Here is an 18,470-nt window from a genome sequence, read left to right as displayed (position 1 = left end):
TTACCAAAAGTAACTCTTACTTTTTGGTTACCAAAAGTAACTTAGAAAGATAACTCTGGTCCTACCCTCAGAGGAGCTTGTGCTGCAGGATCAGGCCCAGAACAAAAGTGAATGTCAGAGTCAGAAAGAGTTTGGCCTGCCAGCCTGGAAGGTCTCTCAGGGTCCCAGCATCTTTTGATGATGTTGATGAACCAGATGAGGGTGGTTTGGGAGAGCTCGGGCCTCCCCAGCAGTGTGAAGGGATGTGGGAGACAACTCTTTGTCACTGCGGAGTTCAGTGGGCAGTTTAAAGGGGTCAAGATGGATCTTGGTCCACACTTCCAGAGGCTTTGGTCCTTGCTCTGCTTTTGACAGGGCTGTACGTCAGAGCAAAGCTAACCACTGTGGCAAGGGGCTACGCTATGATGGAGCAGTGTCACCTCAGAAGTAGACTGGAGGAGCCAGGGGAAGACACCCCAGCAACCATTCCCTCCCAGCATGCCCTACCTTCTGCCAGCCACCTATTTAGATGTCACATGCGTGTGTTTAGAACATGCGTGTATGTAACATACTGCATAGAGCATGTGTGGAGGTCAGGGGACAATCTCAGGTGTCAGGCCCCACCTTTCACTGTGTTTGAGATGGGGTCTCTTTGTTCTTCTGCCATGTGTGCCAGACTAACCCTAGGAGCTGCCACGCCTGTCCCTGCTTCCCATCTCCCTGAAGGGAACACAGGGATTATAGACATTTATGGTATGCATGTGACTTTTATGTCGGTACCAGGGCCTTGAGCTCGAGTCTTCACATTTACCCACAGAACTGTTTTGCCAGCCCTTATTCCGATGTTGAGCCCCTCCATGGTTTATCTGTTGTTGAATGTAGAAGCTCATGACCCCGGCCCTTGCTCAGAGTCCCACCTCTAACACTGCTTGTAGGGGATCAGGCTGTCCATCTGTGAGCCTTTTCAGGAAGGCTGTATTCCCAGGCTCTAACAGGAGATAATGACATGGTTCCTATTTTGGAGACGGGATCAGTCTTGTTAGAGAGTGCCCTGATTTGCATAGGGCTGCTCGGCCTACACTCAGAGGACATAGGATTTCAACCCAAGACTCCGGAGCCTACAGTCTTCCACCACCTGGACCTTCCCAACTCAAAGGCTGATCACCTGAGGGAAGCCAATGTTTCTCTTTCCTTCCAACAGGTACTTGAATTACTTCGCCACCAAAACTAGTCCCACAGGCGTGATCTTGGACCTCTGGGAAGCCCTGCAGCAAGATGACGGGGACCTCAACAGCCTGGCCAGTGCCTTGGAGGAGATGGGCAAGAGCGAGATGCTGGTGGCCATGGCTACTGATGGGGACTGCTGAGTGCTTGTGACCACAGGCAAGCGGGGACCAGTATGAGACAGTCTGAGACAGTGCAAGGAGGCCTAGCAGCCTCCCCGTGGGGGTGTCCAGCCTCTGCCATCCCTGGCTCACAGCTGGAATGGTCCCCCACCCCCCTCCCTGCCGCAACCCTCAGACCACCACCAGCCTTAGAAAACCTCTGTGTTCTACTGCTGAGAGGCCGGGATCCTTGCCCCACCATTTCCTGGCTCGCACTGGGATGGACTGAGGCCTCTGGGGCAGCCTAAGGCCAGAGGCTTTCCCCCTTCACAACCCACTACCCTCAGTCCTGTGACTTTGGCGGTCCACAGGTTTCAGTTCTGTGTTCACCACATTGTCCTTGGCTAGGGACCTCTCTTCTATCCCTGCTCCTCTATGAAAGTTGAGTTCAGTTCAGACAAACTGTTGTCTTCTGTCCACAAGAAACAAAAAAAAAGAAAGGAAGAATGAATGAATGAATGGATGGATGAATGCTTTAGAAGTCAGCAAAAACCACAAGGGAAAAAAAAACAAAAACAGTTTCTTAGGAAACGCAAATGATTTATTATCCAGATACTTGGATAGGTCCTTTTTTTAAAAAAAATAATACTAACAAACAAAAAAGTGAGAAAAGAAGAGGGGGCGGGGGGACTTTTATTCTCCAGTGTGGTTAAGAGTGGGTATGCTTGTGACTTGGGCCACAGATGAGTGCATTCATGGGCACGTGTTTGCACAAATGTGTGTGTGCATGGGTGTGGTCAGAGAAATGCTTTGCAAATCATGAATCCATTGTGGGCTAAACTCTGACAAGGCCTCAGTTTCCCCAGCTGTTCAGGGAGATGATATAGGATTTTAGCCATGGCATTGAGTTCTAAAATCAGAAGCAGCAGCCTGGTGGTTCTCCCACCCTCCAGTGTCCCAGGCAGATGCCCTTCTATGGCCTTCTGGGTTTCTGAGACTCCAGCTGAAAGCCCAGGCCTGCTGTGACCTGGGAACACTTCAGGTCTGTCTTACCAGCCTTGTTTAGTAATGTGGCCGAGAGGTGAGGCTCCTGCAGAGAGGGAGGGGTCCTCCAGGTTCTCTCTCGGGCTGGATGGCCTTGCATCTATTCTGGCACTGGCCAGTCCCCACCCCTGCACCTCTAGTCCTTGGTTCACCCGTCCACTCTCCTGCTGGGGTCGGGAGATACGAAGGTAGCCTTACTAAGTAGACATCTTCACTCTTGGCCATGGCCTGTTCCCGAACTGCCATTGAGACCAGTCTGGGCACGCCCTGGGCTTTGAAAGTTGGGGCTTCTGAGGGGAAGCAGGTTTCACGGTCACAGACCCAGCAAGCATCTGTGTCCTGGCTTCTCTGCTGCGGTTCCTGAGGTGGGTCTCACACTGAGACCAACGTGTCCCTAACACCTAGGTAAATACTGCCTCAGACAGTGACTCTGAACTTTTCCTGCCAAAGATGTCCATCCCTGCTGGTCACTGTTAGCCCATGCACAGAAGGAGCCTCTGTCCATCTGCACCCTGGGAGTCAAGACCAAAAACCAAGTTCTAGCCATGCTGTGTGACTTTAGGCACATAACTGCTGCCTCTGGGCTCCTTTTTATCCTAGAAGCTCCATGAGACCCCTTGGGCTTTGGGGGCTTTTCTGGGCTTCAGAAGGGAATCAAGTAGAGAGAAGTTGATTGTGGTCTGTATGTCCTCCCTTGCCCAGTCCTCAGAAACCTGCCAGCCTGGGCGCTAATGGGAGCACTTGGTGATTGGGTCCCAGTTAGTGGGAGCCTGGGGCAGGACTCCATGTGGGCAGTTTGGTAGCAGCAACCCAGGTAATATCTGCCAGCTATGGACTGAGCCAGGGCTGCTATGTTGGGTTTTCCACTCCTGCCTCCAATGAGCTGAACCCTCCCCTTCCCATTCCTGGCCAGCTTGGTGTTACGGGGTCCTGCAGGATATATGTGTGTTTGCAAGCATATGTGTGCATGTGTGCGTGCGTGCGTGCGTGTGATATGTATGTGTGTGCATGCCTGTGCTTTTCAACTTGGGCACATCAGGGCACCCCTCCCAGAACGCACACCCCTGTTCCCATTTGTGGACATGGCCTCTGTGCCCAGGCCTGTGCCACTGGAGGTGGGCATGCCTGTTCGCTGTTTCCGAGTCACAGGGTCAGTGTATCTCCTATGTGCCTCTCCTGCCCTCTTCTGGGGCCCATGATTCTGAGCCCTGGCCAGACACCTCTTGAGGGATGGGGACCCTCCTCATCCCTGGACTTCCAGGGCACTCTGGTCCCCATCTTGAAGCTCCCAGGCATCTGAGTCGGCCCCTTCCACTCACCCTCAGAGGGTGGGTGGCCGGGAGCTTGGACGCAGGGCTGTGAACATGGCTCTGTCCCTGGATTCCAATATGCCGGGGATGGTCCCAGCCCCACCCGTTCATTCTGTAAACAACCTGTAAATAGCCTTTAGCATTCTTCTTGTAACAAGATTAATTTTTATGAAATAAATTATATTTCCTAGTCTAATTAAAAAAAAAATCCAGGTGCTGGTCTGATGTCTTCTTGGTCTTTTAACAGCAGTTGGGTGTGACTGTCTCGTTCTTTCCATATTTCCGCAATCAGTTCAGAGCTCCAACCCTTGGTCCAGCTCAACAGCCTCACTTTACAGAAGGGAAAATGGTTCAAGAGGGAATGGGCTTGCCGATAGCTACACAGCAGATTAAGTCCTCATGAAGGGCCTGGGCCTTGCCCTGCTCCCCAGCTAGGGCTTAAAACCCAGAGCCTAGGTGGGAGGGCTGATGGGCTAAGACCAGCATCCATCTGCCTCCCCAGTCAGAAGGATGTTCCACAATTGAGGCTAGGTTGGGGGGGGGGGGTCTGTTCAGTGTCGCCAACCTGTGGTGTGAGGATGCTGTGTGGGCAGGACAAATGACGTGAACACACTCCTTGTGTGGTTGGCTACCAGGCACAGCTGAGCTGTTTACAGCCTGGACAGATTCCCCATCTAAGGAAGAGGGTGGCAGCGTCCCACACGGATGACAGACAGCATCCTGTGTTCTCCCAGCAGGTGATTCCTGCTGATGGCTGATGCAATCAATGGACATGTGGCAGTTATCGTGGATACAGTGGATGTGCAGGCGGAGGGTGCATTTTTCAATTTTCATGACTGTTAGTTACCTCCATTTAAACGGATCCCCATCACCCTGTGGATCTCACGCCTCACCCTGTGAGTTGGGTCTGGTTGGCAGTTCCCAAGCCTGTGTTGTCTCCAATCCCCCGAGTTTGGAGAGTCCTAGACCTTGTTGGGGAGGATCATGATGTCCAACACACATTTAAGGGTAGCGCTGCCTAGAGGTTGCTTTCTTACTGACCTGGTGGTAAGACCCTTATCTTAGTGTCTCCAGACATCAAGGTTCCAATGGGCCTTGCCAGCTCTGGACCCCAGCACCTGTGGCTGGCTCTGGGGCCATTCCAGCATGGAAAGCCTTTAAGGCAGGTCCAAGATGAGCAGTTAATAAGAAAAGGGAAATCCGTGGGTCCTCTGAGTGTCTATGGTCTGGTAGGGAGGCAGGGCGGACAATGTGTGCACACTTGTGTGCATACACTTCCACTTGGCCTGCTTTCAATGCCCGGGCAGCCAAGATCTGGGACAGCCACGTTCAGCGAGTTTCTAGAAGCTGCCACGGAGTGAAGGTCTGTGGTCTGGAAATTCAAGGGGAATGTACTGATCTAACAGGCAGGTGGACATGTCCTGGGGTGGGTTGGGGCATGGGAAGTGAGCCAGGCTGGGCAACCCATAGTGTAAAACAGTGAAATCTGGAGAGGGTACACCGGGGGCAGGGTGAGAACAGGAGGTAAGGGGCCATCTTGCCTTGAGAGAGAGTGCTTGTCTTGGGATTAGTGGGTGGTCCTGGGCAAGGGTTGTGAAGCCCAGTGATTGGCAGCATGAGAAAGCAGTGAGGACAAAGGACTCTCCCAAGTCACCGTTAATTCTAGATCACAGAGACATCAAAACTTTGTACCTAGACTGAGGTTAAAGCCGCGTGGTGTCTCTAAGTAGCGAGCAAGAGAAACTGCTGCAGCACTTCCCAGGGGTGGGAGGAGGTCTTACTTGCCCTCTCCTTAACAGCCGGTCTCCACTTTGGCAAAACTGCACAGATGCCATCGAGCCACAGCAGAATAGAGGAGGTAGGGCTTGGTGTAGACTTGGAAGTGAAGGAAAGGTTATCAGAGCTTCCTAGAACACCTGGCCCTGGGTACTATGGCTAAGCCACATTCTACACCATGGAGCCAATGTGCCCCAGGGACAATAAGAAAGAAACCACGGGGGCTGGAGAGATGGCTCAGTGGTTAAGAGCACTGATTGCTCTTCCAGAGGATCCGAGTTCAGTTCCTAACACCCACATGGCAGCTAGCAACTATCTTTCAACTCTAAAATCTGACGCCCTCTCACAAACATACATGCAGGCAAAACACCAGTGAAGATAAAAATAAATTATTTAAAAAGAAAAGAAAGCAACCACTAGGTGGCGCCTAAAAAACCGATGTGGTTAGAATCTAGAAGGATCTGACCGCAACTCAGGGAGGGAGCTTGGAATGCTTTTCTCCAGGCCTCCCAGGAGCGCCCTCCTCTGGAATGAAATGGGAATAGCAATGAGACTTAGCGCTGGATCACAGAAATCTCCATTGGAAGCAAATGGTGATCAATTATCCATAAAAAAATGAAGAGAACCAACTAGAATTTGAGACCCTTCTTTTAAAAATATGTATTTATTTTTAATGTGGATGAGAAAGAGCATACACGCACCACAGCGTGGGGGTCAGAGGACAACATTCCCCGACTCTTACCCACTGGGTTATCTGGTGACCCCAGAGGCTGTCCTTCTAAAGACTAAGACCGACCTTGACAGAAACAAGGATGTTTGTAGGTGGAGGCAAACATGGAGAGGGGTTGAGCAAGGGATGGTGGGAACGGGCACCTGGACAGAAATAACAGCAGCTGTGGCAACAAGAAAAGGGGGCATCAAAGAGAGTTCTCAAACACTGTAGAGCTAAGCTACAGAGTAGTAACACAAGACCCAGCAGGGCAGGGGCTGTAGCACGGGGGTGTCTTGGGGTCTCACTGACACAGTATCTCTGTTTGCTGTGATTTCCTTCCAAAATGACCAGGACACTCCTCCACCTAGAGATGAAGATTAGCCAGGTATGGGGGTGAACAACCGCAATCCCAAGAACAGAAAGATGGAAAGCTCCGGGGCCATCCTTGTTTATATAAGTGAGTTGGCGGTCAGGGTGGAGTTGGAGACTCCACCCCTGGATAATTCCTGGGCCCCGAAAAGATTATCACCCTCAGAGGCCATCACCACAATAAAGCGAAGCCTAGGCAGTACTGCAGTCAGCTTTCGGCGACGGCCAGGACCATCCTGAGTCAGACGCACCAACAGGTGAGGAAGGCAATTGGCACCTCAGCCTTTGAACCTGACGATGCCGCCGAGACCACAAGACAGAGATGGTTGTGCTTGCAGGGCACCACCCATGGGATAATAAACACTTTACTCTGCAGAGTGTAAAGGGCATTCATTTTTGGCTATAGTGAGCAGAAATGAAGACCTTCTGGGGTACAAGCATTTCCCTGTTGCGTGATGGTTAACCCTGAGTCCCGACAGAAGACACAGGCAAGGCTGTCTGTGAAGGTTGCCTAGAGAAAAGGTAGTGGGAAAGCCAGCAGAAATGTGGTTGGTACCGTCCCACGGACTGGGGTCCCTGGCTGGGCAGCCTTCAACTCTGCTCTTCCTCCCAAGATTTCCCCATCCCCATGATGGACTGTGGAGCCATCAAACTGCGAGCCAAGAAAAGGCCTCCATTTAGTTCCTTCTGCACAATATCTCAGCACAGCAGCCGGAAAGCAAGCTAATACAGACTGGATGTGGCTGGTGGGGTTGTTATGATCTGCATTCATTCACAAACACCACCTGAGGTCTGAATACAGATCTCTATGTGGATTACACTTCCCTAGGGAGCTGGGGCACGAGAGATCAGAAAGAGGAGGAGGGGTGTCCAAGAGACTCCTGAGTGGGGCTGGTGGGGGGCAGCAGAGAGGGGACCAGCCTAAGAAGGCAGTAGTAGAGAAACTTCCAAACTTCCTCATTGTAAATGTAGAAGTGGGGTAGGGATACAGGGCAGGGTGAACACCCCTGGTAATTTTGGTCTTTTCTATAAAGTGGGGATGGGCGGACAGTCCATGCCGGTGGGATATGGCACTGCAGTTTGAGGCAGGTGAAAGAGGAGTTGAGGTGTGTGTGGAACACTGGAAAGCTCCGGCTTGTGTTGGTGGTCATGGATTAGAGCAGACCCACCTGACTGCTGTTGGGTCTCCAGCGACACTGTAAACCGGGTCCAAGTGAGCTGCCCAGGGTTACCACCCAAAGTGGCACCAGGGAAACAGAGATATGGGCGTTCAAGGTGGTTGCTAAGACCTCAGGCTGTAAGTAAGCTCAGGGTGAAAGTAAAGTGGGGTCCCGCGTATGGAGCAGGGACGGAGGATTCAAGGGCTGGAGTCCCCTCTAGGTCAGAACTTTCTGAGGGAGCGGATGAGCCGGCACATAGCAAGGAGAGGCGACTTGAGTCAGCTTGGGGAGGGACTTGGATTAGAACTAGTTATTGTAGGAATGTTAGAAGACTGTTTTCCATCTGGGAGCCCAGGAACTCTGGTGAGCCTAAACCAGGAGCTTGCGCAGTGGCAGAAAAGTGGCCACAAGATGGCAGCACTTACCAGTAAATCCCGACGGATGAGCTTGCGCCTGCCAGGCTGAGTCCAAAGAAGGTACTCCTACCACCTGTGAGACAGTAAGAAGGACTGCATAGGGAGACCCTATCCGTTTTTGCTTTGCTTTGGGGACAAAGTATCAACTAACTTTGTTGGAAATGTGTATACACAATTTCTTTCGTGAGTCTAAACTTTTAACAATTGTGTTACTTTTTAAAGAATTTCATAGAATGTATTTTGATCTTACTCACCCCCAACTCCCTGTCTACCCAATTTGCTGTGTTCCCTGGCTCATGCGCTTCCCTCCCCCCCCCCGCCCCTCCTGATGGAGTTCACTGTCTGTTGTCTAAATTCTCCTGTGTAGCACCTGCCCTGGAGAGTGGTCAACCTATCAGGCGCCAGACCCTGAAAGAACATTCTCTCTCTCTCTCTCTCTCTCTCTCTCTCTCTCTCTCTCTCTCTCCCTTCTAGCAGCACTTCCGGTAGGGATGGAATTACCCTACCTTCTGACCGCCATGCCCCTCCACAATGGGATTTTTGTCTGGCTTAAGTTTGCATGAGTCTTGTGCCTGCTGTAACAACCCCTGTGCGATCGTACGAGCAGCTTCCCTGTTGTGCCCCCAAACTCTGTTTCCCTGCAGTCATTTGCCACCTCTGCCTCTTACAATCTTTCTACCCCTTTTCAGTGACCCCTGAGTCTCTCCTGAGAGGAAAGGGCATGGTATTAGATGCTGCTCTGAGGGTAGAGCCCTTCCACAGTCTCTTATTCTCTACATGTTGGCCAGTTTGGGGAAAGACCATATGATTAAAAAACAAAAAACAAAGACTTTAGGTGCAATGATCTTGATTAACGATTGATGTGGAAGGCCCATTCCATTCTGAGAAGGTGGTCTTCAACTATATAAGAAATAAGACTGAAGCCAGGCAGTGGTGGCACACGCCTTTAATCCCAGCACTTGGGCAACAGAGGCAGGCAGATCTCTGTGAGTTCAAGGCCAACCTGGTCTACAAAGTGAGTTCCAGGATAGACAGGGCTACACAGAGAAACCCTGTCTCAAACACACACACACACACACACACACACACACAACTGAGCAAGCCACTGAGAGAAAGTCCTGTAAGCCGAAGTTCCTTCTTGAGTTCTGCTTTGGTTCCTGCTTTCAGCATCCTGCCTTAGTTTCTGCTCTGACTTCTCTCATTGGAACACTAAGGTGAAATTGACCCCTTCCTCCCCAAGTTGGTTTTACTCAGGGTTTGATTACAATAAACGACACAGGGAGACAAGGATAACTTTACAGGTTAATTTGTTTGCTGGTTTTTCCTGATCCTGAGGTCCCTAACCCACTCTGTGCCCTGTATGTGGTCTGGAGCATACTGTGCCATGTTCCGGTCCCCATTTCTTCCTCTTGCACTTGAGGATGTTTTTGAGATATGCTAATTTTTGAGCCTCACCTCTGTATGTATATGTGAGTGTGTGTGTACATGTGTATATCTGAGCATGCATGTGATGTGTGTGTGCATACATGTATGCATGTGTGGACAATCATACATATGTATGTGAGTGTGCATGGATGTATCTAGGTGTGCACGTGTGACTCAAGTAGCCTGGGTTGATATCAAGCTACTATGTAACTGAGGTGGCCCCAAACCCCAGCCCCTCCGGTGGGAGGGTGCTAACACGGGGACAGGGCGGGACCTGGCCCAGAGACTCACTTGCTGCGCTTTGCAATTGGATGCCTGCAGTTGCTGCCGTGCGCCAGGCGGGGGCGCGCGTGTGGGGAGGGGCCCAGAGGGAGGCGTCGTCAAACCCGGAAGCGCTGGAAGCCCGGGGCGGAGAGAGCTGAGGAGGGGAGGGCGAGTGGGAGGGCAAGGGTGGAGCCCGGCCTGGCTGAGCCCTAGTCGCAGAGGCCCGGCTCCCGGGACCTGGTGGAGGTAGCAGCAACAGCGACAGTAAGTGCGGGCGCGGCGGCCCCCATGTTTGGCTGGCTCTCCCCCTTCCGAGGCAAAACGTGGTCTTCCCGCTTCACTCTCTGGTCCTGCTTGTGGGAACAGGACAGCCTGAAGGATCCAGAAGGCTTTGTGGGTCCAGATCGGGTGTCACAGCTGCCTCTGCCGAGGGAACTTGTCCCAGCCTGCTGTCGGGCTCGCTCTTCATCCCCAGCCTGTGTCCTCAGGAGTCATCGAGGCACATGAACTGGCCAGGCATCTTTTCTGTCCCCAGGCTCTCACCCTTTCCAGCTCTGACTGGCCCTTACCCCAGGACTCTAAGCAGGGGCAGGCCTCCCCTCCTTTCTTTGTCTTTCTCTGTTCATCCAAAGCCCCAGCTACCTTTTATAAAGAGTAATAAGGCTTTGCTCAATCTGCTGCACCGCCGGTGACCCGGTTAGAGAGGATCCCTGGCAACTTCAGATGCTTGGTCAAGGCTGAATGGTCCTTGATGAATAGACACCGCAGCTGAGAAGGGGCTCCAGCCCTGTGTGGGTCTGGGTCACCCACACTGGGCCCTGCACCTACCCTCCTAGCTTGAACTTCTGGGAACGGCTCCTTGCCAGTTCTCTGGTTCATGGTTATCTTTGACATTTAAAAATAATTAAGTGTATATATATGTGTGTCTTTGTGTGAGTATGCGCAAGTTCTTTCAGGTGCCCTCAAAAACTACGAGAGGTCATTGAATCCCCTAGAACTGGATTACAAGTAGTTGAACCACTTGCCTTGGGTGCTGGGATCTGAACTCACGTCCTTTGAAAGAACAAGTGTTCTTAAGCGTGCTCATGTGTGCGTGTGTGTGTGTGCGTGCGTGCGTGTGTGTGTGCGTGTGTGTGTGCGTGCGTGTGTGTGTGTGCCTCCATGCATACCCTCTCTGGTTAGATGGTCATCTTTGATCTCCACGTGACTCAAGGCTATAAGAGGGACCCTGCTCACCCTGACAGAACCCTGTAGAACCTCCTGCCTGCCTGCTCCAGGGCACAGCCCCAGTAAGCAGTCCAGGGTGATGTCTGGGTCCTACAGAGTCCATTCGTTCCGTAGTGTTAATGATGGTCCCCTTGGGCCTTCTCTGCTCCTAGCTCCTTGCTGCAGGACGCCTTCAGAGGGAGGGCTGCTGGGACTTGGAACCAGCAGAGTAGCATTCCTAGACCATCCCTGGGCGAGGAGTTGAGGAATCCCCAGGGGGGATGCAGACTGCCTGGCAGTATCATTTCATCCCACGGTGACCTAGGCACGTGACTGGATCTTTCTGAGCCTCAACCTTCTTATCTGTAGGTAGTACCTCGCACCTGGCTGTCATGGCTCACGTGTTGGGTGTAATCATGTGCTGAAGTACAACGGACAAACAAGTTGTTTCTTTGTGAGGTAGGGTCTCACTTAGTCCAGGTTAACTCTTGAACTCTCTACGTAGCAGAGGCTGACCTTGAATCCTGCTCTTCCTGCCTCCACCTCCAGAGTCCCACTGAGTTATAGGTATGTGTGCCACTATTCCTGGCCCAGTTTGATGGTTGCATAGCTAATACACATCGCTCAAATTCAAATGTCATGAAAAATAAGAATTAACAGTGAGGCTTCCTCCTTGTCCCGATCTCCCTCCAAAGACACCCACTGTTGGAAGACCCCTATGTGTCTTCCACGGTATGCTGAGCACATGTAAAAAAGCGTGTGTGTGTGTGTGTGTGTGTGTGTGTGTGTTTCCCCCAGCTTATACTTTTTGTGTAACGTGGAAGAGCTGGGGTCTCATTCTTTGCCCATTAAGGGTTCTGATTCCTATGAGAATGCCTTTAACCCAGGCTGGCCCTTCTGCACCGCTTGTCTCAGTCTGTACCTGCAAGGGTATTCATGCCGCTTGTCCCATACTTATGCATCACCTGTGCTGTCCTTGTATAGTCACTAAAGTTCTGTTAGCCTGTCCTTCTTCTAGTCTGACTTTTATCTTTCTTCGTGATCCTAAAACCTGAAGCTCTTCTGCCAGACTTCAAGGACAGGGTAGACCTAGCAGAGGCTAGAGTTGTCTTCTAGGATAAGCCAGTCTCCAGCCTCAGTGCTTGCTAACCTGCCCCTTCTGTGTCTCTCTCTGCTCTCACAGTGGCCGTTGCCTCTGAGGACAATGTATATCACAGCTCAAATGCTACCTACAGAGCCTTGAGCAGCCCTCGCAAAGCTGACCAGGAAGCCCTGCTGGGGAAACTACTAGACTACCCAGCCCCTGGCCTGCAGAGGCCGGAGGACCGCTTCAATGGCGCCTACATCATCTTCTTCTGCCTGGGAATTGGGAGCCTACTGCCCTGGAACTTTTTTGTAACTGCCAAGGAGTACTGGGCATTTAAGCTCCGCAACTGCTCCCGCCTGGCCTCAGGGAGGGACTCCGAGGACACGGACATCCTGGTAAGAGCCATTTCCCTCATGAGGGGAGCAGGTAATCTGGAGCCAGGCCTTCCTTAGGGGTACTGGAGGGAGCACCTTTACATGCTGATAATATAGGTGTTGGTACAGAGTCTGGGTGGGCACAGTAGAAAGAATCCATTGGGCTCTAGGCCCTGTACTGTGTGGTACCCAGGCCTTGTCTCTACCCCCCGAAGCTGAAGGGAGGGAGATGGGCAGACCCAATCCATACTAAAGATTGTCTGCCACTGTCTGTGGGAGGATGGACAGGATGGTCCTATACCGCGTGTAATGGTGCGTGTGAGAATATGGAATCTTTGCCTCCGGGAATTAAAGGTACGACTCTTACAGCATTAAGTCATCTGTGAGTTCCAGAAAATTCCAAATAGCAGTAGCTAAAGCAAGAAGAGGTCATTTTTTTCTGTCACAGTCAACTTTGGACAGGTGGGTTGCTTCGCCTCTCACATTCAGGGTCCCCTCGTTGTCCAAGATGGCTGTTGAAGCCATTATGGCATCTATATGAAGAGAGAAAGGAGGGAAACCCTATTGCTTGTAAGAACACTTACTCCTCTTTACATCTTATTGGTCCAAACTAAATCACGTGACTCTGTCATCTACAGAGAAGGCTGGGAAATGTAGTCTTTTTGTGTTTCTTAGCGCTTAAAACCAAAGCTTCACACCCCTTAACATCACACACACACACACACACACACACACACACACACACACACACACACAGAGAGAGAGAGAGAGAGAGAGAGAGAGAGAGAGAGAGCGAGCTGTCTAAGCATAGTTTTGTAACATTGTTTTGTAACACCCTTGTAAACTAGAGGCCCTATAGCTAGGGGAGACAGCGTGTACCAGTCTGTTCACCATGACTGGGATCAAAGTCCCACCAGTCAGGTGAGTGATGACCATTCTGAAGAAAGGAAGATTGCTTTGACTCTTGGTTACAGCCCTCTGTTGAGACACTGTGTCCGGTGATGACTTTCTCGTTAGGCGCGTCATCTTCAGGTGGCACAGGGCATCTTGTGACGACGGAAGATGAGCAAGGGCGTATGTGAGCCTGGTCCCTCTCCCTCTTCTCATGAAGCCACCAGAATGTAACTGTAGGGCGCCATCCCATGACTAACCATAATCCCCTCTAAACATCCTAGACGGATTCGGTTTCCATCTGCTTACTTCCTCCAGGTGAGGAAGGTATTTCTGTATAGGAAAGTTTGGGGGACACTCAGACCATATGCCACCGATGTTCTAAGGGGAGTGAAGTCTCGGGGACACACTCAGGCCCCCGTGGCCTGGAGCAGAGGGGTTTGAAGGGTGAGCAGGGACTGCCCCAAGAAGGAGGCACTGACTTTCAGAGTCCTTTGTCTTATTTTTCTACCTTGAGCCAGATCATGGGGAGGTCACCACAGCAGCCTTCCCTCCATGCTGGCCGTGAGTACGTCATCCTCTAAGAAAAGCTTATGGTCTGAGGTCAATGCCTAGGAAGGGAGGAGGGCTCAGAGGAGCCTGACTGTACCTAGTAAAGGAGTCTGTTTAGAGTGGTTAGGTAGTGGGTCAGGGCCTGGGAGACCTGGCTCTTTTCGTCTGCCACACGCGTGGGGGCAGAGCTAGTTCTTAGCATGCCAGCACGGGAGGCTGACGCTGCTGAGCCTTGCGCTCCTCCTCTATGGGCCCCTCAGGGATAAGAAGGAATGTGCTAGCAGACCCCAGCCAACCCCTCCGGTGGCCCCAGGGGTGGCTCACGTCTCTCTGTGGAAGCCCCTCTGAGTCCTTGGCTAGCCCTCTAGTACCTCACACACCTCAGCTTTGTATGTCACAAGTCAGAGAGTGAATGAGCTCTCTCTGAGCATCAGCCCAAGGCTCCACCGTACACTGGCAGCCACTTCTAGAACCTCCCATGACACGTAGCCCAGGGATTCTGACTGATCTGGCTGAAGGTCGAGAAGGGACACTGGCTTTTTTTAAGGTTTATATGACATTGACTGCTACATACCCCTCACCCCGCCTACCATTTCTACATGCCTGTGGATTCATAGGTGGCTCCAGGGCTGTCACTGCGTACGTGTACCCAAAAAGCTCTTAGGGATAGACCATGGTGGCTTAGAGTCCTACTGCCCCCACATGGAACCATGGGACCAGGACCACCCTGAGAACTTGTTAGTGACAGGCTCGTTCCACCCAGGTCCTGGAGTCAGGGCTTACATATTCACACAGGTGACTGATGGGAACGGTGCCCTTTAGGATACGGCCTCTGTTGGCTCTGGGCCCTGTACACTCTCTGGTTCCTTATGTATATACTGGTTATACTGCCCTCCTAAGGTAGCTGTGGCAATGAGGCCCATTATTACATGTCACGGGATAAAGCCTGGCACCGCCGTCCCAGGTGTTGCGTGAACAGCATCTCTGGCATCACTTGGGACTGGCCTCGTTCTTTTATGGACTAGTGGCACAAGCCATCCATCCAGCTTTCTGCAGGCCTCAGCAACTGAAACTGCCCACTGGACTTCCTCCAGAACCTCTCTGCCTGTCTGTCCATCTGTCTGTCTCCCCAGGGCAGGGCTCGGCTGTGTGCGCACCTGTCCCTCCCCTTCCATCCATCCTCAGGCCTGCCAGAGAAAGGCCATGGTGCTCCCAATCCCTCCCAGCTGCAGGCACTTAGCATTCCAGGTCCCGCTATGATACTTTATTGCGGCGCTCGAGCGCTGGCAGGTGCAGGCCTAGTACCTGCCTGCTGCCCGCAGCTCCTGGCTCTTGGCATCGGAGATGAGAGACCTGTCACCCCCTCGATTCATGGGCCAGGCTGGGGAAGCAAGCGTGCTGGGGGCCTTTCTGCATTTGACAGGGCTCTTTTTCTTTGCCTCCTCATTTGTGCCACCCGTTGCCAGCCAGCTCCCTCCTGCTCCCTTCCAATCTTGCTGATAGCCCCAGTCTGCCCTGTGTCCTGAGGGTCACTAAGAGTCAGGGAGACAGCTTGTTCCCTTTTAACCTTCCTCCGGTGAGTGCTAAGGTGGAGGAATTTGTCCCAAAAGGAATGTGGACAGCCCTCCCCATTGTGTGGCCTTTGGGGCCTTCTCCCATTCCAGGGCTCATTTCCTCTTGTCTCCGGCAGGTCTGGAGATGGTTGCGAGAGCTTTCTTCTGCCTTCCCTGTCCTCTTCTCTTTGTTCTCTGGAATAGGAACCTCAGATAAAGCCACTGGGTTGGGGGCAGCTGCACCAAAACTATCAGTACAAAAATAGACAAATGGACGTGAAAGGATAGCTCAGGGGTGCCGTGAGGGCTCGGGATTCCTAGATCCACCAGGCCAGCAGGGGTGACACGGACTTTCTCTTCTGTCCTTGGAATATCTGAATAACCTCTTTGGAGGCAGAAAGTCAGAAGCTCTGCTAGGTAAGGGGACCTGCCCAAGATCACACAGCAGGGCTGGAGAGAATTGCAGTGGGGAATTTGGGTAGGTAGACAGTCACAAAAGTGGACACACTCCGAGAGTGGTATGTAGGAGGCTGTGCAGGCTTGTGGCCTGGCTGCTTTCTCTTCTGACTTGTGAAACCCAGGGACCTGAGCTCTGCCCTTGGGCTCCACCCCTGGTCTCCAGCTGTCAGGGTCCCCTCTGTGCCTGAGGCTCTGTGTGTGTTGGGGGTGGTCTTTCCTGCTGGGAGGACCCCTCAGTTGTTCTCAGCCCCTGCTGCAGACTTCTAGTTCCAAAACAGCAAAATCAGCCTCCTCTGTGTTCCAGATGGGAGAGCAATCACTCAAGTCTGTGGGTGTTCCCTGGGAATCCCCCAGCCTCCCTTTAGGCCACAGGTTCACATCTGCATCCTTAGAGCACCAATGCTTCCCCGTCAGTGCCTCACCATCAAAGCCAGGGTGTTGAGCCGAACTTTGGTGACCATGGTCCACTGTTCCTACATAGTAAGGGATGTAGGATCCACTTAACCAGGAGGATTGCCCTCCCACTGCGCTGACATCTCTCAGGACGCACACTGGTAAGCATCTGGCAGGCACGTGGCACGTGGCAGTACGTCAAGGATGTGTGGCATTGGTTATCACATGGTTAAGGAGGAAAGTAGTACCCTGATTTAAGGGAGGGCTTACGCTGTAGGGAAACGAACGGATCTGGAGTCACCGTGGCCCACCTTTCAGATGGATTGGCATAGATGTTAAATGAGGTGTCTCCCTAGGGAAGGCCAGGTTTACCTGGCTCAGAGATGGAGGAACCTAGGGGGTACCATTCCAGTATTTACCGCCTGCTAGTCCAGTCCGCATCGCCTAGCCACAGGATAGCACAGTCTGGGAGCTACCCCATACAACTAAGAGCAGGCACCCGGCTCTAGAGGGGAAGGGTTAAAAGGAACCAGGATGACTTCTAAAAGAGGAACTGGAAGATGGGTTATCAGAGGGCTTGTTGGAGATCTGCTGACCGCCGCCAAGTCCCTGCCATGCTGCTTGCACCCACCCACGCTATGACTTACCCATCCATCATCCACATGCTATTCTGGTAAATAAATGTTTTGTCCCCGGTTTCCAGATGGGGTAACTGAGGCACTCCCAGGTCTGAGGCCTCCAGCCCAAGGTCATTTGCTAGCAAGTGTCAAAACCAAGATTTAGATCAAGCTGGAGACCAGCAGAGTCCCTGTGTCCTGTCTTGTCACCATCTGGCCACCGTGGAGTCACGAGGGAGCTGTGTTAAACTACCCACCCACCCAGTTCTGACTCACCTGGGCAAACACATGCCCGGCTTTGTGGACAAGGTTTACCTGCATCAGGATCAAAGTCAGAGGGCACCCTGGGGTGAAAAGCAACTGTCATTAAGTGGGCTGTGGCTGGAGCTCCAGAGACTCCAGGAAGCCACCTCAAAGGACTTCCTCTAGTGCCAGTCAAGTTGCCAAACCTGGCAGTGGGAAGCCTGTTTCCTGCTCGGAGAATTAGAGCAACCCTACCCGGAAGTCCAAGGAATAACCTTTCCTATAGCAGAGAACCTGTGTGGGGACTGACAGCCCTTACAGAACCTGGGGGGCAGGGGGCTGGCTGGGGAGGCTTGGCGAATGGAAGGTCATTAAGCGTGGTTGATTCTTCAGTGTGTCTGTGTTGTCCCCGAGCCACACGTCAGCCAGGGATGGGCTTGGGTCTTTTCCACTGTCTCAGGGAGATGCTCGCCAGGAGTGTGACCGGGGAGCCTAGTGAGTGTGGCCAGGAAGAGGGCTGCAGAGTCTTCTTCCTGTCTCCAGGGCTGAGGGACAGGAGCAGTGGGATCTGTGGGACACCTCAAGATAGGAGTCATTACCAGGCAGTGGTGGTGCGCACCTTTAATCCCAGCACTCGGGAGGCAGAGGCAGGTGGATCTCTGTGAGTTTGAGGCCAGCCTGGTTTACAAGAGCTAGGTCCAAGACAGGCCCCAAAGCTACAGAGAAACCCTGTCTCGAAAAACCAAAAATCAAAAAAACAAAAACAAACAAACAAAAAAATAGGAGTCATCTGAGGGGGATGCAAAATCAAGATGATAGGAAGCCTTGAAAATGAGAGGCATGTGTGTCACCCTCCCCGCTACTATGAACCTCTGTGAGCCCCAGATTGGCCCAGGGATCTCCCCAGGCTTTGCGAAGAAGTGGGGCCACAGCAGCGGTCTTTACTGAGCCTTTGGCTAAGATCACCAAGTTGACCGTTAGTTCTGTGATGTTTAGCAGGATCCTGTGCCAGGCAGAGCCTTCGTAGGCATAATCTCCTGGTCCTTGCTGCAGGGGACATCACCACACTGAACAGAGGTGAGGACTTCTCACCCAGTAATACATACCTGACAGCTGGGACTAAGCCGAGTATCCTATGTGTCACCCTCAGTAACTCTTGGGCCCTCTGTGCCTGCGTTTTAAAGTGTTTCCACTTCTTCTGACCATGATATTTGCAGCACCTGGCAAAGCCAGTGTCTGCAACAAAGCTGCACTTCCAGGAAGTGGTGTCTACATGTAAACACACAACTCCTTCAGCCTGGTGTAGGCTTGTATG

General features: G+C 52.2%; 2 protein-coding genes across 4 annotated transcripts in view; both read left to right on the top strand.

Annotated features, from left to right (window-relative positions):
- The window catches only part of Unc5b (unc-5 netrin receptor B), a 69,701-nt gene extending 65,829 nt beyond the window's left edge, over nt 1-3,872 (top strand). For all 3 annotated transcript variants that reach the window (XM_087898139.1, XM_087898140.1, XM_087898138.1), the window contains one exon: nt 1,181-3,872. In XM_087898139.1, the coding sequence (XP_087754265.1) occupies nt 1,181-1,346 (166 nt within the window). In that variant the 3' untranslated portion in view covers nt 1,347-3,872. The remainder of the gene's footprint in view (nt 1-1,180) is intronic.
- Nucleotides 3,873-9,954: 6,082 nt separating this feature from the next.
- Nucleotides 9,955-18,470, top strand: part of Slc29a3 (solute carrier family 29 member 3) — a 33,759-nt gene continuing 25,243 nt past the window's right edge. The window contains exons 1-2 of the mRNA XM_087898137.1: nt 9,955-10,044; nt 12,170-12,468. Of these exons, the coding sequence (XP_087754263.1) occupies nt 10,044; nt 12,170-12,468 (300 nt within the window). The 5' untranslated portion in view covers nt 9,955-10,043. The remainder of the gene's footprint in view (nt 10,045-12,169; nt 12,469-18,470) is intronic.

Source organism: Myodes glareolus, chromosome 18 (genome assembly GCF_982192425.1).
Source record: "Myodes glareolus chromosome 18, mMyoGla1.1, whole genome shotgun sequence".
Lineage (NCBI taxonomy): Eukaryota > Metazoa > Chordata > Mammalia > Rodentia > Cricetidae > Myodes > Myodes glareolus.
This window is presented reverse-complemented; position numbering and strand designations above follow the sequence as displayed.